The 22,406-nt window shown below is 42.9% G+C and overlaps 1 protein-coding gene across 1 annotated transcript in view; it reads left to right on the forward strand.

Moving 5' to 3' along the window:
- Positions 1-503: 503 nt before the first annotated feature.
- The window catches only part of ctnnd2a (catenin (cadherin-associated protein), delta 2a), a gene marked incomplete at both ends in the record, with an annotated part of 184,528 nt that continues 162,625 nt past the window's right edge, over positions 504-22,406 (forward strand). Inside the window, one exon of the mRNA XM_079292530.1 lies at positions 504-632. Within this exon, the coding sequence (XP_079148656.1) occupies positions 504-632 (129 nt within the window). The remainder of the gene's footprint in view (positions 633-22,406) is intronic.

Here is a 22,406-nt window from a genome sequence, read left to right on the forward strand (position 1 = left end):
ACTGGTTTCCGTACGCTTCCATGCATTGTGTTCACCTAACAACATCAGTTGTGGGCCGCCTCTGTCAACAGATTCATATGCTGCATCTCATATCTACTGTGGAGAATCTGATTGTACAAGTGAGCACTTCATCACAGCCACCGACGAGAAAAGAAGACAGAACAACTGTTACCTTGGGCGTATCTTTCCACTATAAATACCACCGCTTAACAATACTTCATTATATAAATGAATAAATATTTGAGCAGGAAACAGTTACAAAAGGGTATTCAAATCAAATCCTTTGCATTTGATTGGACCGCTAAAAAGTTGGCGGATTTAGAGCTTAAAGTGATACAGAGCTACAGAGGACTTTAAACAAAGTCGATTTATTGGGCTGACTGTAGGCTTAACAACATGATACAGATATGACCCATTTCTACTTACCCCATTTTAGTTTGATTACTGCTTAACACTTCAGTTGAATCATGGTTCTTCTTTGTGTGGGTTTGTTCACATTAGCAATGCCGGTGCCAGAGCAGCCTGCAGAGCAGGAGAAGGGGGCCATGGTTGCCCCCGTGATGCCAGCATCCAATGGAGACAGATCTGAGACAGAGACGACCTCCTCCATCCTCGCCTCTGTCAAAGAGCAGGTAGGAACTCTCCAATATACATGTGTGTTGTTCATGTGCCAAACCTGTAATGTGTTTAACGTTGATAAGAAAGGCACATTTTTTTGCTTTTGGTGGCCCCGCCGGTTCTTTCCTCTTCTCGCCCCTTATAGCCCTTGAACAGCTTGCTATGAGGAGGTTGTCACTGTTATTCAGGGGAGAAGGCACTCGGCTGCCTTCAAGTATTTAAAAGAAACCAAAGATTGATTACTGCCAAGGGAATACGGGAGTGTAATGGATGGAAATGATGGCGATTACGGGGCGAGAGCTGGAGCCAACTAGACATAATTGAAAAAGTCATTAAAATCAAGGCAATTAGTCGACGGGGGAACGTTGGAAGGTAGCTGCAGCGCTGCAAGAGGTCAGGCAGAGTCGCGATGCTGTCTGGCTTCAGGTTGGGCAGAAGGGAAGGAAAGCAGGACGTAGAGATGGGAGAGAAGAAAGGGCAGATGGGATATGAAAGTCAGGATGGGTGGGTTGGTTTGCTGTGCGTAAGGAGGGAGTTGGGTGCAGGACAATAATGATTTCAATGTTTGCCTTTGGAAGCTTCTCACTAATTCAATTAGTGATTTGTGTTTACCTTGGTCTTATTCCTTTGTGTAATGGAATTCTGTTTCATTTGGATTTCGCTCATCAGCAAGTGCAATACGCAATAGATTTATAATTTTGCCTGTCTATATTGACTCTGAAGTTCTCCTTAATTTAATTCCACAAAACATTCCATTTACCCATACCGACCGAAGGCCAAGTGCTGATGGCAATTACGCTTTTTTTTCCCTCATGCAAATGGCATTCATTTCTCTACTTGAGAACCTCTCAGTGCTGTCACATTACTGAATCACTGAACCATGCAGGGTTTAGTCAGATCCATGCTTTGGACCAGATTTGAACCTGCAGCTCCCGCCCCCTCCCGCTGGGAGAGCAAATGTACGGAAGTTACCCAAAAGGGAACACATCACAGACACGTAGCCATTGTTGAAGCCTTATTTCCTTCTGCAGTGCGACAGCTCTAAAAACTATATTCCCTCGAGGAAAAATGATCTGAGCATTCCAAATGAGTTCCTTGTCCAATCATCAAAAGGCAAGAGGAATGCCTTTGCATCCATCTTTTCAACAACATGGGGTTTTATGTTACAATCAGCCTGAATAAGCCTAAGGGGGGAGGAATACTGCAGTGACGACTGGAATGTATTTTTCTCTGTCCGAAAATGCATCTAACATTCCTGAATCATTGAAGCAAGCCAGATTTATTCAGATCCATGCAACCTCACTGATAAACACCTTACTAGTGCCACATTAATAGGTAGCGGGTTGAAAAAGTATGTAACTCTATTGCTGTTGGCTTTTTACTCCAGCCAAACATTATTACATACTTTAAAGAAATGCACTCGACACTCCACAGGGGATTGTATTTAAAATACAGATAATACCACTCACTAGCCCTCTAACCATTTGGCCACAATTTATCACAGGATGGTACACATACACTTGTGTGCGTATGATCAGGATGGTACCACCTCCTCTGTCTCATTTTGAACCAGAGAAAAACCTTGGTCCCTTCTCATTTCTCTTCCTCTTTGGAGACCTGTAGGATGCTGCTGGATATGGGGCGCATTTGGTATCAAAAGGAAACAAGCCTAAATCTGTTGCTTCATAGCTTGCAGTGGGGAAATAAATAAGAGATTCTTGCAGACGGATCCTTGAGCAAGGCATTAAACCTCCAGGTGCTTCGTTGGAGTTGATTAGTGGCCAGACAGTGGCTTGCACTGAATAGTTCTGAAATGAAAATGGCTCTGCAGTGTCTCCATTCATGTTAGACACAACAATTTGAAACTGCTAATCAATTTAAGAAATCAGAGGAGCAATCAAACTGTTATTTCACCACAAATTGTATTAGCAGTCATATTTTGACTGTGTCAACTCCTGTCGTCATAATGTCTCGACACCAGACACACCAGAATACATTTATTGCATTGATTTATTTTCTAAAAATTCCTCTAAAATTAATAATTGCAAACAAGCATATGCTTTTTTTTCAGGTTCCACACACCTTTAAAACTATTTCAAGAGATTATTTATAATTCCACAATTGCTTTCAGCTGGAAAATAATTTTTTTTACCTCAGTTGCTAGAATTTCAGGAGACACAAAGTTGCTTCTTCAGCCTCCCACCACCTGCACTCCGGATAGTCGTTCTTTTGTTTGTGGTCCCATCGTGCCGCTTGTAGATAAGGTAGTGTCTATGTAGATCCATACACTTGGTTTCAGCAGATGTGTTTGCACAACACCACGATATTTTATGAATCATACATTTCCACACCGGGCACACATTAACTACTGCACATAATAATTGATGGTATGTACAACTCAGAAGTGTGGTATTATGTGATAGTTTTGATATGTTCTTCTATCAACATATCTTAAATGTAGAACATATTTTTCATTGATTTCCACCCAGTGTGTAATATATGCATGATGTAAATGTGTGATAAAAGGTTAACTCTAAATATAGCTCTCACATCCTCTGTCCAGGTGTGTATGCATGTGTGTGTGTGTGTGCGTGTGTGTCCCTGCATATTACTCCAGTAACCCAGCAGGCCCAGTCCCATTGCGGCACATTATCATGCCTAACACACACCTCTCGCCACGATGATGCACCATCGAGGATACACACATGGCTTGGATCATTTAGTAGACGCCATCTGTTTCCTTGTGTGCCACGTGTCCCTTCCGAAGCACCAAAGTCCCCCTCTATGTTTGTTGTTTTTGAGGACCCTCGCCAGAAAGACGCACAGTATCCCCCCTGATGAAGTTATATTGTGTTTTTAAACTCATAACCAAATTAGTAAGAAGCGAACTGCAAGAACTAAAGTTGAAAAAAGTGTCACCCATATTCACAAATGTTTCATTTTATTATGCTGCACTATGATACTTATGATATACTGCACACTGTGAGCTCCCCGTTTTAAGTCCACAAATGGGTCAAATTATATGAATGAAGGAAATACGCTTCATGCAAAATCTCCACTCTCCAATCTCAGATGAATATGTTCGATTTTTCATATCTAACAGCCTCTGTGGTACAGTTGGGGCCATTTGAGTTTCTCAAAATGCTTTCCACCATGTTGCATCACGTCTTGCCTCAGGAGAGCTCCACAGAGACCAATTTAACCGGTGCTGATTTGCTCTACAATCTATCAGTTTTCTGCATATTTTCATTTAGCCGAAGCTAACGTCCTGCTCTGTTTCCGGAATAAGCCCTGGCAATTTCACCTTGCTTCTTGCTTAATTATAATCTGCATCTAGTTCATGTTTTGCGTCATCCCTGACTGATACTATGATTTAATGATTCCACCTATAACGAGTTTCATGAAAGTTGTTATATTTTCTCCCAGCAGCCAATTAAGCCAATTTTCCTGAGAAAAATACTCTGGTTTAAAAGAGGTAGTGCTTTCTTCATCTCCACATTTCATCATCTTGCCAATTTATTATTTTCAAATGACATTCTATTATTCATAGATTATGGTCATTTGGTGTTATGGGTTGGTAAACAATTATGCACTCGTTAGAGCCAGGAAACGTCAGTAAACATGATAAGTTATTGAGCAGTCAAAGAAATCTTTTGGGAAAATAATATTTTTTAGGGTGTTTTATTTTTCTTAGATCCAGCTGGCTTCTTGATTGAAGAGTTTTTTAATGTCTGGATGCTGTCTTCTTAATGAAGTGGAATGAGATTAGTCACTTACATTGGTTATGTCATTATTTTGTGCTTTTATTCGCTTTTAGTTGTTGCTGAAAAGCGCTCTGGCTGTTTTCATTTGTCGTTAGCTTACCTTTTTCCCGACAATGTGTTTTCCTTCTTTTCTTAACGTAGCATTGGAGACTTTAGGGCTGTCCTCGACCAAAGACATTTTTAATTGACTAACTCTCATAAGATTTTGTTGGCGAATAACTTAGTTTATTTAATCGACGGGACTGTAAAACTGAGTTTCTTTACAAGAAATCACACAAAATTTGCTCATAAGTTCTTTTGGAAAAGCGTGAAAAACAACTCATTATTGTGTACTGTAGAGCAAACACTGATTTGGCTTTCAATCTTTAACATCTCATATTTTTGACCTTTTCAATATTCATTGTCATCATTCATATTTTCAGGGTCATTGATGACGTAGTTCTAGCCATCACTGGTCATCATCATTGTCATCTTTGACATATACTTCCTCTTCTGCATTTACACAAATACTTTGCACGCCATATTCTGCATAGTCCTGCTTTGAGTTTGTTCGCTGAATGCATCTATAAGTCAGTTAAGATATCAAGGGTTCACCAAAGGAGCTTTTTCAGAGCCAAGAGGGTAATGTATTCTATCCTCTAGCCTGCCAGTTATGTTCCAGACTCCTTTTCTATGCAGGAGTTTAAGTGCATTTCATTGGCCTTTAGGATGAGCTGAAAACTGTCCTCTTGTTAATATGCTCTCACTAAGCTTAACCACTGATCTGGTTATTGACCGTACATATTTTCAACACGCAGGAGTTGCTTCTGTGCCGGTGTCTGTGTGTTGTGTACAACTTGCTCTGAAAGTAAACTTGTGTACGGCAGTTGTGTGTGTGTGTGTCCGAATAGACTTTCATCCCTCACCTTTTTTCTCAGCCTCTCCTTTTTGCTCCCCTTTATCGATACCCTGTCTATTGCTGGGGTTGATTGCTGTGTTTTTCAGATGTGACAAGTAACTCAGTTTCAGGGTCAGAGTGATGGGGAGGAAACAAGTCCTCCCACACACCCACAGCTATCAAATAAAGCAGCTGATGAGAAATCTGGTGTCTCCATGTCACAAACATGGGAAAAAGTATATTCCAGTTCACAGCAGTTGTGAACGGATTTGAAAGGGTTTACGATGTTTGTGGAAGCTAAAAATCGATGTCACGGAAGACTGTGTAAACCGTCAGTTAAGGCTGGGTGATACGCACAAAAATATAATCTCAGAGTTTTTCATATCACATCCCGCTTTATGATTTGATTCAATTTTTTCCCTTTAAAAAACACCTAGCTTTTCCAAAATCAAAGAAATTATAAAGTTGTTCACATTTACATGTTATTGTGAATTTGCGCTCATTCTTCTCATGTTGGATACTGTTACAAAACGATTCCGCTAAAGTTACCTGCTTTTTAACAGGGCTGCCGCCGTCACAGCGCTCCACTCTCCTCCCATCCGGCTGCGCGCCTCGGGGATGCTGGAATATATCAGTCGTGTTGCTACTCTTAGTTGCCACAGACTTTAGACTAACTTTAAAGCGGACAGTGTGTTTTTTTTCCGAGGTTGCTGAGGAGCCGGACGCCTTTTTTGGAAACAAACTCCTCACTTTTATTGCGTGTGCTGCCATGTTGATATTTTGTCTGAAGGGAACTTGTGCAAGAACCCGAAGAGCGCAGGGAATCGCTGGCAGTTCTGTACAGTACTTACCCAAGTTGAAGTGAAAATCGATTTTCCTTTTTTTTTTCTTTTTTACATCATCCAAAACCATGAATTCAAACTAATTGATAAAACGGATTCATTGCCCAGCTCAACTTTCAATGTCTGCAAAAGAAACTTGAAATTGTAGGGTTTCTCGCTGCCATAACAGCGTAAAGTGTTCTCTTTCTGCTGTGGCTCTGAAATGACACTGACATACCCGCTTACAGTTAGAACTTTGACAGCACATTCAGAGAGTGGATGTGCTGGTTCAAAGCTTTTTGTGCTTTCAACCTATCTGCCAGCCCCTCTGCCAGTGGTTTTCAGGCTGAAAATTGGGTTCCGTGCCTCTTTCACTCTGTGTGTCTCCTCAGTGTCCTTCAGAATTTGTCTCTTTCACTGTGCCAGTGTGAGAACAGATCATTTAGCCAGCGGGCATACATTCTGGTCTCTGTGTGTGGAAAACGTTGTGCGTGTGTGTGACTGGACTAATGGAACATATTGTATGTACAGTAAATGCTCTTCTGTGCATGCAGCATGGCTGTGGTATATGCCTGCTTGCCTACCTGTGAGTGTGTGTGAGTGTGTGTGTGTGTGTGTGTGTGTGAAAGTCTTGTGGATGAGTACACCGCAATCTTAGAGATGGTTGTCTGTTTGGTAGGAAGGAAGGAAGTCCAGCTCTGCCAGTAAACACACTCAGCAGGAAAGAATGGGAGACATGGATGCTTTTTACACACACATGCACACACACACACACACACACAGACACCGATATTGGATTACACTGTGGAGCCAAAACGGTCTTACTGCAGTGAAGCAGGTTTTCAGCAGTTGCCTACTCGGCCATTCATTCAGTAGAGAGCAGTGCTGTGCAGTGTATGCAATCTTAAAGTATGTTTCTGCGCCATTCAGAACACTTAATTCACTCCCAAATGTTAATGTATGTAAGAATCATATTCCTGATGTTGACTCCTGGTTTTTAGATGAAGCTAAAAGCTGCCAAGGTGACGTGTAACATTTTTTTACGCATGCTTGAGCGGGAGGTTTGTCATGGTAGCAGTATCCCCTTGTCATTTACTAACGGAGAGAGCATCTGTGGGAGGTTGGGACAGAAAAGGGTGGTGTTCAGCTGTCTTACCCTGGCTGTGGCTGGGGAAGAATTATTAGTTGGCCCGAAGGCTGTTGTGCTCTTTGGCACTGTTGTTGTGTGGGTAGTTGGGTGTGCGTGCGTGCGCGTGCATGAGCTTGGGTTTGTGTGTGCCAGTGGTGCTGCAATGTTCCATTTAGTCAATATCACCCAGCCAGCACCCCCACTGTACTGTCACCATCATCATAACTGGCAGCTGGCAGGCTACATGCTACTGCAGCTGCCATGCTTTGGGCCAAAGAGAGAGAGAGAGAGAGAGAGAGAGAGAGGGAGCAGGAAGAGAGAGAAGGAGCAAGAGTGATGAGACAGAGAAGTGGGATGAGAAGAGGTAAGAAGATGTGAGATGAGAGAGAGAGAGGGAACGGACAGAAGGCCTGGGTAGACGATGCAAATATTTGGAGAATGTTATTGTATGGTGAATGAATTAAATTAGAAATGAAGAAAACGAGGAAGAGCGGGCACGAGAGAAAGAATAGAGAGAGAGAGAGTGGAGCTTCAGTGGCAGCCATCCAATACCCAGCACTCCGAGACAACCAAACCAGACTTGACAATTACCGTTTGAAGGTCAATCAGTGAAAAGGGAATCACAGCACAATGCTGTTTGCACACTCTCTGTGGCGGGGATAAATGATCCAATACAAACACTCTTAAGACTTCTGGGAAGCCCACTTAAAAAACAAAAACGAATTTCTCTGGGAAAAAACAACCACAGAGTGAAAACTCTTCCATCAGAGCGGATGAAGAATAAGGGTGTGCTTACAATATACAGCTCTCTGCTTCTGCTATGGCCACAGGACCGATAGGCACAGCTTTACAACTCCTGGTGGGAACTCCACGAAGTCAATGAATGTACTCAGTATTGATTCCTGACTATATGGCCAGAGTAACAATTGCAGCCAATCTTTTTTACCATGGCACACACCATTTATATTGTGATTGTTGTCAACAGCCAATGACCCATAAATAGTTGTCTCATTATTTAAAAATGTGCAACATCTGAAAGTAAATGTAAATGAAATAAAATAACTTTTTTATGTTTTGAAAGATTACGCTCTCACTACTCAGTGATGGGAGCAACGTTTTTTTAACAGCAACTACAAATGCATGAAAACTGGGTCAAAAGTCTGCAGCCTGCCAAGGTTTCCCCATGATGCTCCAACAAGCCCAGACGCCATATTAATGTGTTCATTTGTTATGTGTCCACTGTCCCCTCCCAGAGTTATACCTGGTCATCTCTGAACAATGCAGAATCCTGTAGAACCAAGAGGAACAATGACATTGTTAGACAGCAAGCTTAATGAGGCGTGAAATCAATATGTACAATCCTGCCTCACCCGGGGCATGCTGGGTAATGGAGTGTCAGGAGCGCTTTGGAGCTATTTTAATCACAGAGACCTTGGATGATGCACTCGTAAACAGGCTGGTTACTGCCAAAACGCCCCCACCCCCTGAGATGTGTGTGTGTGTGTGGTTGTGTATGAGTATCTGTGATTACTTTTTGCGTAATTGAAGTGAACTGTGCGTCCATATGCCCGTACCTGCATGAAACAAAACAACTGAGCGCTGTATTCGTGCATCTCTGCTTGAATTTAGTGTGAGAAGGACTGTGAGACCTCCATTATGAGTGCGTGATCATGGCTCTGCCACTTATTTCTTCTCCCTCACCTGGGTTCTCTTTCATTAGCCTTTAACGCTGTGACGGAGCCCAATGCTGATCCTGCATGTGAAGCAAGAGCTCTTCCTGCTAATCACCTCCTCCCTCAACACAAAGTCCCACTACCCACTGCATGCTAATGCTACCTGAGCCTCAACGCTAGCTCAGGCTGGCATTTGCCTGCATGCTGATGAACTTGTTAGCAATATGCTGAATGATAATATTGCAATAGCCAGAGGATTAATATGCATCTTGAATGCTAATACTATATTCAATTGGAATACCTGCAGGTAGCCTGTATCTTTCATGCTAATGGCACATTCATTCTTCAGATATCCTCTAACTCGCATTCCTTGAACAATAATGATCTGTTGGATCGCTGCCAGTATGAGGCAACAAACACGACTCTTCCAGGGTGATTCCGTAAAAACAAAACTCAGCTAATGCAGTGTAAGATCGACTTAAAATCGGTTTTACTGCGTCAATATTCATTTACCCGTTGTTATCACTCTGCCTGTCTATGCTGAGCGGTGCTCTCCGGGGCTCAGCAGGTCTGAAGCGGCACAGCCATACGCCGTGGTAATGTTGGAGTGAGGTAGCACCCAGGGGCCATGAGCGAGACTCGGGGAAACTGCACCATGATGTGTGGGAAAGGCATTGATTAATTGAATGTATCTGTCAGGGCCCTTTGTTTACAGGCAACACTAAGTGTTGGGGTCAGACACCAGGGGAGATGTTGCTGTTGGACAGCAGTGGAGAAACATTGTTGCTATGCCCTTCAGTTGTTCCATCCTCCTCTCCCCAATTTCACAAAACCGCCACAGACACAGCAGATGCTGTTGAGGGGGGGGGGGGGGGGGGGGGGGTTTGAAGGGTACCTTTCCCATACAGCCTCCACACTGCTTTCCCTTTTCAAGCTTCGTTGTTTTTACCAGTTTGTGTGGGTAACTACGTCAGTGAAGCGGCTCCCTCTGGTTACTCCCACTCTGCCTCTAAAATTGCACTGTACTAATGATACAATGTTATTTTTATCCCTTAAACAGCTATGCCTCATCTTTTTTTTAGCAGAATGGAATCATTTTAACTTTAGTCTGTGTACTACAATTCAAAGATTGACTCGTTCTTTACACTCGGTGCCTCTTCATCTGGTCCTGTAGTCTGGCTGACGTGATTAGAAAACATGAGACGACCCCATGTGGTTAAGCTTTATCCCTATTTGAGAGGAAATAGGCCTTTCATTCTCCCTCAGTCCCTATCGATCTGAAAATGAGAAAATGGAAAGATTACTCTGTGATGGAAAGAGTCATTAAAGAGCTGGGGAGGCAAAGAGCTCAGAAAATGCCCACGTATTTATCAGTTCACTGGCATTTTTTTTAGCTCATTTATCCAGGGACTACCTTGCTGATTGTGACGTGCACCGCCATAAAGTTACTGTTTGTCGGAACCTTTAAAGCCTGCCGTTATTAAGAACAAATATGTCATTACGAGCTGACAAGGCGTTAGATATGCCGCCCTCTTTAGCTTGAATTTCATTCAATCTTGTCAAAGTAGAATAAATCTTGAATTTGGACTCCCGGTATATCCTTTGCAGTCGAGCGTATCCCATAAACCATTGGACCCCAGTCAATTCCCAATTTGTGGAGTTGGGAAATATCATGGAACCATGTCATACTTTAGTTGTTATCAGTAACCGGCAAATATATCACTTGATTTGGACCAATTAAAAAGTCACTGCAGGTTGTAAATAATGACAGCCCGACAAAAATGCCACTGTTCTGTTGACACTGAGAGGGCATTCTATAGAAATGGAATTTATATGGATATATTCACCATTCACATTGTACACTATCCATCATCTTTTTTTAGATGAAACACAAGTCATATAGTAATCTCGGGAATCACTCATTTGTCCCACTTTCTCAGTGGTCAACTTTATTGTATTTATCCTGAAATATTTGACTTAATGAGGCGGCAAGAGTTGCTTGAATGCATCGTTTATCTGGACATCAGTGAGTACACACCATCTCATTAGGCAAGGATGAACCGGCTCAATCTGGCTTCTTAGGTCCCGTGAAGGAGCCAGTTTATGGGTCTTGTCCTTCAGTTGATCCAGCCTCTGAATTGGGACACACTCACACCTGGGAGCACTACAGTACAAACAGTCCTCGGCTGCTGGACCCTGAGCTGGTCCTCTGGGGTGGATGGGGGTCAGTTGCCTTGCTTAAGGGCACTTCTGTGATAATTGTTTTGGGGGCGTAGAGTGTTACTCATTTGTTTTCTCCTGTCAAACCTGATTTTGCTTGTCGACTACCGCGCTGGCTTTGAACTGACTGAATTCACTGTAGAGGACACACTTGAGGGAACCGTATGAACCTGCCTGTTGGTCTGCAATCAAATTTTATTGACGGACCATTTCAATCCAGTCCTACAACACCACTATAAAGTCAGTGAGTGTCCTGTCCAGCCAGTCTCTGCTCAACACCATGCTACAACACGCAAAGTTGATCGCTCTTTCCTGACCAGTCAAATGTTAAATGATAAAATACATCAATGCACACTGGTTTTGTCAATGTGATTTTAATACATCAACTCTGAATGACATTTCTTTCCTCTTTCAAATATGGTTAGCTTTGCTTCTGCAGTTCATATTTGAGAGATATCAGTGTGATCAAAAAATGGCAACATGTTAAGCACCCAACCTGGCTTTGGATCTTGCGATCTCCTACATTCGTGCTCTGAACACCGTTTGGTTGTTGTTAAAAAAAAAAAAAAGGCAGAGGTAGCTGAAGGGAGTTGTGTTCACTGCAGGAGTATATCGCTTGCACTGGTAGAGTTGTTTTATGAGTCATACACATGACCATATTCCTGGCATATTATATAGAATTATGCCCTCAGCATATGATGCACGGCGTTAATATGCAACATTACGTCTCCATATGCTCTTCTGCGAAGTTTATTTTTGACTTCAGCTGTCACGTTCAGTGTAATATGTCACTGCACTACACTGCACAGCGCAGCAGGAAAGCTCAGCTAACAGCTTTGCACGGCACCGTAGCCTTCTCCACTTGGCATTCTAAATAGATAAATTATGATCACACTCCTCTGCAGTTGTCTGGCCGCCAGGGTTGACATATACACTGTAAAGAGACTGGCTAATGAAGAATGGCTCTGTCATTGGAGTTGTCTCGGAAATAAGGCAGATCACTCCATCTCTCTTTCTCTCTCTCTGTTGCTCTCAGTCTTTCCTGTCGTTTTCTCATGCTTTCTTCCTTTCTCCCCTTATTGCTCCATTGCATCTCCACCCATCATTCATTCCTGTGTTTCATTCTCTCATTGCACTCTGTCTGTATGGAATAAATGAGGTTTCGGTGTTGCAAATGCATCATACCCCCCCCCCCCCCCCCCCCCCCCCCCACAGTGCTTTGCGGCATTTGGAGATGTGCATCTAACCATCTCTAATGAGCCTGCCTGGGTTTGTCACTGTCGTTGTTGTTGTTGTTTATGGGGAAGTCATTTGTGGTTGCCATAGAAATTGTCTCTGCTAAATGTGCCCATCATTACTTTGTGCTTAAATCCATCATTGCCAGTTGGCTGGAGGCGGGCGGGCAAATGGAATTTGATTAATATCATTTGATATCATTTTTCCATAAACATCTTGAGGAAACTGAGTCTGTTGTCTCTGTTAGTATATGCAATATTTTTTTACTTAGATTCTGTCTTCATCTTAAAGTCCCCTGATCGCAGAAGATATGCAATTCAATTTTAAATTGTTTCAACAATATGAATGCCTCTGCCACCAAATATCCACATTAATTTATTTAGATTTATTCTACTTTGACAAGATTGAATGAATTGCCAAGATGGGAATTGTCCAAAGACTTGTTTTATTTCCCTACTCCTCTCCTCTGTGAGTGATCAACTGAGTTTTGACAGGTCGTGTCATCATACAGGAATTCCCTTTGAACTCTGTTTCTGGACTGATTCTTGAATATTTTAGTGGTGGTAGAGGGTGAAACCTCATTTGCTATTTTTGACTCTTCTCTCCTAGCACCTTTGGGGTGGAAATGTCATATTTGTCAGTGGGATATGCCCATGGTAGCAGCTACCAAGTCTGGCCTAAATGTAAATGTAAATTCTCATCTCTCCATCCTTACTCTCGTCGTCCTTGTCTTTACCTTCCCCTGGCTGTTCCCGCCTGCCTCCCCCTCTCTCTGTCCCCATTTGTTTCAACCTCTAACCCCTCCACTGCTTTCCACCCGCTGTCTCTCTCCAGACTCCATTCCACGTTGTTCGGTATTCTTCCTTTTTTGTCATTTATTTCCCCTGTTTTGTATCGCCACCCTCACTTTCAAATCTTTGACCTTTTTCTCTCGCCGTTGTCTACCTCCTTCTCTCTCTCGTCCCTCTCCTCTCGCTCTCCATCTGCCTTATGTCTCGGTGGGTCAAGTCTGCTTTAGTGGGCTGCCAGTAACTTGTCAGTCATCAGTCAGTTTTCTTGCTTTCCCCCCCTTAACTTAACCTCATTTCTATTTCTTCTGCTTGATCTTGCCCCATGCTGTGTAACGGCTTTCTAAAACTTTTCTGAACTTGCTTCCATGACCGTATCAGACTCATTCTTAACCATCCTCTGCCGCTCTGTCTCTCTCATTTTTCTTGTCTCTTTTTTCCCACTCACTTCCTTCTCCCCATTCTCCTTTCATCCGTCTGTCTGTTGTCTTTTCTTGCGCTCCCTTTGTAACCATTCATCTCCATTCCACCATGAGTCTCTTTCACTTGTCTTCGTCTTTTTTCTCTCCTGCTCTCTTTGCCTACCACAGTGCTTTTCTGTCACTTTCCCTTCCTCTATTGCTTCCCTCTCCCTCCCTCAGGTGGCCTGGCTCAGACCAACTTTGCCCCCTAACCTCCATTGCGATATGGGGTGTAAAGGCCAACACAACCTCCCCGTCAGGGGAGATTTATTCCCTCACCTTTGGGAGCTCTTGATCAGGGTCTGTGTGCATCTGTACTCTGTCTTTGAAAGGTGAGGCATTCACCCTGCACCAGCCTGCATATGCCCTCCCAGATGGATGGCTGGCGTCTGCCAATGCAGCATTAAACATTTAAAACTCGGTCTGCAGATCACTCGAAGTTTGGCAATGGAGCCAGCAGTCTTGGGTCTGGAAACCGCAGATGGAAGTAGACAAGGCAAAGAGAGAACAAAAAAAGAGAGAGGGGGCTAGACTGTCAGGGGATGCTAATAGAGAGAGAGGAGAAAATCTCTTACTGTCATTTTCTGAGAGACATTGACACATAAGACTCAGTAGCTATCACTATAGAAGAGGCACACAGAGTCAATAACCAAAAGAGTGGAATACCTCAGAAACAAAATTCAAAGCTTCTTCGAGGTGCTACTTGTTGCTTTGTTGTGAGCGGGTGTATCCTGGCTTTCCATGGATAGAGACCAAAATCTGTCCTCAAAAAGACCATTTCATAAAAGGCCAGTAGACTCAATCTAATATGGAGAAATGTGGTAACATGCAGGATTGCCGGTGCTGAGCTAGAGACGCTTAACATGCACTGCTGCCAACGCCTATCACAGCACAACAACATTTGAAGGAAATTAGTTATTAAGTGAATGAGATAAGGGATTTAGAGAGCGAGAGAGAGAGAGAGAGCAAAAGCAACAGCAATGGTTATGGACAAAATGGGAATAAGAGAGTCATTGTTAGTGTTTCAGAAGATGTGCCTTTCAGAAATGTGTCATTTTCTTCCTCAAGTAGGTGGAAGAAAGTGTCCTCCCACAGCTGTGCTATGAACACAACTAGTCCGGGTGAGGACAAACAGCTCTGAGTTTGTTCATTTGACTTTAATGCTCCCAACGACTGATGATTGCAACAAGTTTTTTTTAAAACTTCAGCTGTAAAATGGCGCAGCTGGCTTTCAGGTCAAATAGTTCTGGTTCACAGAGGGACTACATCTCAAACATTTTCTCAAACATGCGCTTTGCAAATCATGCAGAATGAAGAAGCTTTTTAGCCAAATTACATACTTACATAAACTGATCAGTCAATGCTCATTAACTCCAACCTAGAATTTCTGCTGACATTTGCACATTGAAACGGCCAATTACGGCCCAAATGAGAAAGTAGAGCCATCAATGATATACGCATTTCCTAACGACATGAATGACCAGGTGGGCACGCATGCTACCGAATCTGCACACAGATTCTGAGGAACAGAAAAGAGTGCAGGACTGTAAAGCCACACGTGATCAGCGGTGGACACTTGCTGTGCCACGGTTTTCCTATGAGGGCAGCGCTCAAAGTTAAGATAATTGCAACTTTGACCCTGGTTGCAGCTGACCATTCAACGTGCAACCAAGGAGAAAACAACTGCTGCTGTTGTTGCCTGGAAACATTAAAAAGCTTCCTTGCCCACTCTTCGATGACATACCTGCGCTGCACTTTGCCTCCACAGGGCTCTGCGCCATAACTTGTGGTGAGCGGAAAGCTAATTTCCTATCATGTGAAGGCAGCTTTAGCTTTAGCAAAGATGCTCTTGATCCTAAACCGAGCTGAGGTCTTTTGAGGTCTCAATGTCAGCACTCTTTGCTGCCTCCTCACCTTTCCTCGCCTTTCTTCAGCTCTCATCCCATTGCATTTCCTCACCTTTGCTCCCACACCTACTTCCTCTGGTCTCCTCTTCTCTTCCACATTTCCTTCCTTCCCTGCCCCTCTCTATTTTTGTTTCTCGCTGCCTCCGTTCTGTCACGCACATATGCCATGCTGTTGCATGGCATGGATACAGGCAGGGTCTTAAAGCTTTTGCAACCAGATCATTGCACGGACACGGAGAGTGTAGGAATAATTAGAGGGACACAGACACAGAGACAAAAGAAAAGTCCCTTATGAGAATAGAAGTGAAAGATAAGAAAAAAGAGACAAAGGAGGTGAGAATTGAGTAGAGTAGGGACCGAGGCTATGAGAAAGAGAGAGGGACACATTAGGGCATGTTGTGATGGCACTGATTTCAGGAGAGATGGCAGGGCAGGGTAGATGGATGAAGAGGGAGAGAGTGAGGAGCTGAGGAGGAAGAAACAGGAGAAGAATGACAGAGTGTGACTCAGAAGCAGAGACAGAGAGATGGGGTGGAGGTGCAGACTGAGTGTTCGCCTCGTGGGCCAAAGGTAAGCCAGCAGACAGCACAATGTGTCACTCTACATTTTGTCAACAACATGGCAAGTTCATTCTGGAGGAAGGGAGTTTCAACCTTTTGTGGCGTGTGCTTAGCTTTTTCCGATGCATGCGCTTGCGTGTGTTAGCCAAGAGCACACAGATGCACTCAGCAACCCACAATCCCCTGTTGAAATACATATGCATCTACCAGAAGGATTTGTTGACATTTCTGTCTGTCTTTCAATCCTCAGTGTTGAATTTGCTGTACACATGTGTGCATTTGTGGGTTAGTGTCCAACAGGGAAATGATCATGGAGACATCTCTGTGTGTGTGTGTGTGTGTGTGTGTGTGTGTGTGTGTGTGTGTGTGTGTGTGTGTGTGTGTGAGAGAGAAAGGACATATGTTGTCTTCTTCCTCTCTCTCACTCTTTTTTTACACCCAAATGAAGTCTGATTTTTTATGGCTCATACGGTCTCCTGAGAGTCCTGCTAACATGCACACTTACGAGCACTTACACACTTCTTTCTCTCTCTCTCTCTCTCTCTCTCTCTCTCACATACACTAACACACACCGTCTACAGGGCTTAGTCCTATTGTTTACATATGCATAATCCCCGCCACAAACTCTAGAAGGGAAACCTTTTCAGGGACTGTAGCTCATCTACTGCGGTAAAGGGACATCTGGACTCAAGCATATTTTATCATTCTATAATTGGCCTGACAAAACAGTGGTAGCCCAGCATCGAAGAAACAACAAGGACAAGGGATTTTCATTTGCACCGTCTCTGAAGGAAGACAAGAGCAAATTAAAAAGGCTGGGTGCGTGAGACAGAAGAGAAAGAGGAAGATCAAGAAAGGATCAGTGGATGGATGGAAGGAAATAAGGGTGGTCAGAAGGAAAAGTGGCAGGAAGTATCAGAGGAAGGATTTCAGCGCTTGAGATGGATAGAAAGGTGAAATACGTGTGACAGAAATAGAATGCAATTCCGAAGAGAATAAACTATGTGAATACAGGAGATAGAAGGGTGAATGATGTATGAAGGAGACAGGGATGAATATTGGAAGGGATGACAAAAGAAAAAATCTAATTCGGGGAAAAGATGGGAACCAAGAGGAAAATAAGAAGCTACTCCGAGCTAAAAAAAGCTAAGCTTTTGTTTGCGATCGCAAATATTTTATTTTATTTGCCATAGAAATACACATTCAACGAGACTATTCCAGAAACAAACAAACTAACAATTCATATTCAAACGACCTGTACCTTGATGGCTGTGATGATGGGCTACTTTGTGAAGACCCTGGCAGCAGGTGGCGACTTGATGTGAATCATAGCTGGTAAGGGAGTCTGACAGATAAGCACTTATGTGTGAAACGCATTTGCATGGTAATACAGATGGATGGGTGGATTGGGCGTCTGTGGCGCAAGAGATAGGGTGCTAATCGGAAGATCGGCGGTTCGATCCCCTGACTCCTGTCGAAGTGTCCTTGGGCAAGATACCGAAGGCTGTGCCATCAGTGTGTGAGTGTGCGTGAACAAAGGTAAACGATGGAGTGTGAAACACTTTTAGTGATCTAGGAGACTAGAAAGACGCGATATGAATGCGAGTGAGCATCCATCGATGAATGGATGGATCACGGAAGTCAAAAGGAGAAACAAGTAAGGAATTAAGAGATTTAGGACAAGCTGAGATACAGGCCGAACCAGGATCTCAAAGGATTGCAGAGCGAAACACAAGATGAATATGACGGAATGTGGATTCATTCTATCTGGCCATTTGCTTTGATGTATTATGTGCAAAGATACACACACACACACACACACACACACACACAAACATGTGCTTGCACTAGCATGAATCTCCATCCCTTATTGTCTTCTCTCATGTCCTCTCCCATTATGGAACAAATGCTAAAAGGGAAAGTGTTCTCTATTTCGGTCTTAATTTGATAACAGAGGCCCTAAAAGTCTGCTCTTTTACACCTAACACCACCTAACATGAAATCAGGAGCATGGTGGGAAAGGAGAGGTGGGCTCGATGGTAATCACATCAGCTGACTCCTGAATCACTTCTTGCTCTTCATCAGGCGTCTTATAGCTATCATCTGTGGCTTGAACCCCTATATATCTGTTATCTAGACAGATGGGATATGAGTACTTCAGATATAATATAAGAAACAATGTTAGAAAAAGTCAAGCACCATCTATGAAATATATTCATTTAGATGCATGTAAGATGTTAATGGCACTTTCAAATCGTTCTTGGAGCTCTATTTTCCTCAAAAGCCAGCAGAGGTATTCCAGCCTTTTACCATTTTTGTCGTGTTTTTCCGGTTTTTCCGTCTCAGAATGAACCTGCTCGCATTAAAGGGGGATGGAGCAGCAGACGGATCATTATATGGAGCTCTCAGTTTATGTAGTCGAACAGTTTAAATGTACTATTGCTTTCCTCTCATTCACAGCTCTGCCATTATTGTGTGCATCTAAATGTGCCCAAAACAAGACTTAGTGAATGCAACTGTTTAGTCACGACAGTAAAGAATCCCACAAGAAAGAGACAACAGTAATGGGAATGGAAACACATTTTTGCGTGGCCACTTGCTATAGCTGGACAGATATTATTGTCTTCTCGAATCACTCGGAGACAATAAGCAGAAGTAATAATGGCTCCTGAAATGTGTCTTCACTTAAAGAAGGGACATTATCTGCTCATTCATGCATATTTGGAATGCTGTATGTTAATATATGGGGGCGATCAACAAGATTGGTATGCGCTGCTTCCTACTTCTCTTCTGTTTTTAAATGGATAAAAGAAACTGATGTTTGGTCCACCTCACCAGCAGATGTGTGCGTATAAGGTATTCTTAGACTTATTCAAATATTCATCCTGCTTTTGGCCTCATCTCTGCTGTGACAGGATTGAGATTCGACCTCTGGTACCCGCCTTCATAAATGAACGAAAACAATGTAAACGAAACAAAAAAGCATCACGAGGCATCATAAAGAAAACAGAAGAGAGCAAAGTACAAATATAAGGTTGTCTATAGTGTGCACGAGTCCTCATGTCATTCAACGTTGTGTTGTTGTGCGATATAAAGTTCGTGATGTCCAGAGAGGAGTATTTCCAGGTTGAATTGAACCATCAGGAGAGGTAAATGGAGACGCTTTTCCCCAGGGCAGCATCAACAATCGTGTGATATTGTTAAACCAGTAACACCGTGGTATAAAATCTCTTACACATCTTCCCTTGGCACACATTGCACTTTCCTATATGCTGTGTATTCCCGTCATCTTGCATTATACGATTCTTTAAAAGCATCACGATGAATCATGTGCAAATTCGTTTTAACTCAGGGCTGACATAACACAGGAGATTGGTACATAGCTGTACAAACACGCACAATTAAGCTGAGTCATCTTACAGCCCTCTTCAGGCTGGAGTCTGTACACACCCACAACTCACAGTGACATTTCAATAAACATATTCGTAACATAAACGACCTCACTCCAACTATATCCACCCATTCCATATATCAGCAGCATGGGTTTGCAAAGCAATAACCCCGCACAGAGCAGCCGACTCAACCATCCACTCAGAATGAAACCGATTTATTGCCTCGCCTTTTGTTTTCTTTCTCTCTCTCTTTCTCTTTTTTTTTCTTTCTTTCTCACGGAGCTGCAGTACGCTGGAAGGTCATTTACTGGCTCATGAACGACATTCTGCATTCATAGTGTTTTAGGAAATTACATTTTAAGAAGAATAAGGAGGGGAGTAAAGTGGAAAAACACCTTAAAGAGCCTGCGAGTGTTGGCATCAGTTTATATACAGTATATATAATATATATATATCTACGGTAAGTGTTTCTTTATACAGTATTGCATCTTATTTCTATACTGTACTGATGTCCTCACAAGTATTTCTGTAAATGCATACATTTATACATAAGTGTACAGTAAGGAACTGTTTGCCTTTAGTCTGCTGTGCAAACAGTGGACTGTGTCTTAATTCTGCCAATATTATTTATTTTTCCATAGCCCACTCCTGTCCCTATTCACAGCAGGATTAACTCTCCTCCGTCAATACCCGCTCCTTCATGTTTTAATTTAGAGAGGATTTATGAAATTACATTTCTACTCCTCACAGGCTGAGCTGTTTGAACAAACTCGATTGCACAGAGACTGCTTTAAGTAGCGGAGTATATGAAGTGGTTTTGCGGGTCACCTTCCCACAAGAGGTTGGCGGTTGAGGAGGTTTTCAAAGTGTAATTTACCTGAAGGTTTCTGACAGCTTTGATCAATAATGCCATAATCGCTAACAAGATGAGACGTCATAAAACAAAAGTGGTTAGATGAGAGTTTGTTCAGACACTGTGACAGCTTTTCTCTCTGCTCGCTGGATGGTGATAGGTATTTCATATCTTTTGCATTTCATTTTTTTGTAATTCTACATCTGATAATCAGCGTATTTCCATTTCTTAAGCAGTGTCTGTGTGAAATCTGTGGCAGACTGAGCCCCCCCCCCCCCAGCTCTTTGTGATTTTACCACTTCTTCTTTGGTCTCCCTCAAAAGATGATCATGGCCGCTGGTTTGTATAGAGATGCTCGATGTTTTGTCTTGGCAGATGGCGTGTTGAAGGCGCTGCTATTGACAGAATGTCAAAAGAGGACAGTCTGGTTTCAGACAGGGATACAGGAGCAATTCCGTATGTTTTTATAACTTGAAACTTCAGCTCAACATTGTGAAGATGCTACCTGTGCATTTTGCGAGTAGGTGTCGATGTGAGCGGGTGTGTCTGTGCTCTCCCCACCTCTCCAGGGGTAGCACTCAGCAGTCCCTCTCCACTAAAAGTGCTGAGTGTGAGGGATGGTGTCAGATGACAAATCTAAGGAACAAACTGCATCTAAAGCAGACATTCTTTATAGTCCGTCCTTCACCTCTCCCTCTCTCCCTCTACCCTTCTCTCCATCTATTTCTCTCCTCTTCATTTCTCAAATCCCCTCATCTCCCCGTAACTCTTCTCTCCTCTCTCCCCGTTCATCTGTCCCTTTACTTCTTCTCAGAGTAGCGGAAAGACAAAAGCAATGTGATGCTGTGCATCAAAGAGATGACAGTGAGTCATCAACCCCCCCATGATTACTGACAGAGCGATGCACTGTGGGTAACCTCCACCATGAACAACTCCCTCAGTGGGTGACAGCGTTAAAAGGAGGCCGCACAAAACACGGTCTGTGCACACGCATTTGCACACATACTTTACATAGAAATACACACACACACGTGTATGTACATGCATACAAATACATAGGTTTAGCGTGTGTTTGGTGTTCTGGCTGCTTTAAGATTTTCAAAATCTTCTGGATAATCTGAAAAGTCGACGGTCAACCTAAGAACGGAGGTTATTTGTGAGACTGGTTGTGTCCCCATCACAGCCTTATGCTCAGACATACACCCAAATACACAATTTGGAGAAAAAAAGACATAAATAAATAGAAAAACAGAAGCAGAACTTGCGAAACTGAGAGTTACATTGTTAAACAAATCAGAAATGAACGAGGTGAATCAATCATGTTTCTTTCTCTCCACTTCCGTTTGCATTTCTTCCCTCCCTCGTCCTCTCTTTCTGGCTCCCTTTCTAGATAACTCTCCTTAGTATCTCGCTTTCTCGCATCTCATCTGGGTACGTAACCCCCCTGCTGTCATTCACTGCAGCTTTTTCCTCCCCTCTGCTCTCCTCTTTTTTATCATTCTCTTGCTGTCTTCCTCCCATCAGTCCCTCCGAGCCTTCATCTTGCTCATAGGGGGGCCAGGAGCCATGTTTCTACCTAATGATGCATTGCACACACACACGTTGTATATAGATACACTGGAGTAACACTCAGCCTGGTAATGCAGCATGGTGAGCCACCAACGTTGGCCGCTGCATGTCATTTCTCAAATCTGCAAGCTTCTTTTTTCTGTCACATGAAACGAATAGGCCTCGAAGGGTCTTGACAGTGTGAACATACAGTCACAAACAAGGACACACATAAATACATTTACAAACCATGAGTAGAATTTCATATATGTACATATAAGCTGCCAGGATAGAGGATGTTGGGCGCTCACTACTGAATAGATAAAGCTTTCTGCTTTACAGGAATCCTTAATAGTATAATCCAGATTCACCAATTTGCTTCAATGCAGACATAAGATAAAACCTGCGAGATTAGTTGAAGTTGTATTTTTAATCTTAATTATTCGGGATTTGAAGCTCTGGAAGGTAAACCCAGATAAATTCATCCACCGCTTTAATTTTAAAGTGGAGATTATCTTTACCTTTTGAAAAGCTGCATGTACATTAATGTGGAGACATT

The sequence above is a fragment of the Melanostigma gelatinosum genome (genome assembly GCF_949748355.1).
Source record: "Melanostigma gelatinosum genome assembly, chromosome: 20".
In the NCBI taxonomy this organism is placed as follows: domain Eukaryota; kingdom Metazoa; phylum Chordata; class Actinopteri; order Perciformes; family Zoarcidae; genus Melanostigma; species Melanostigma gelatinosum.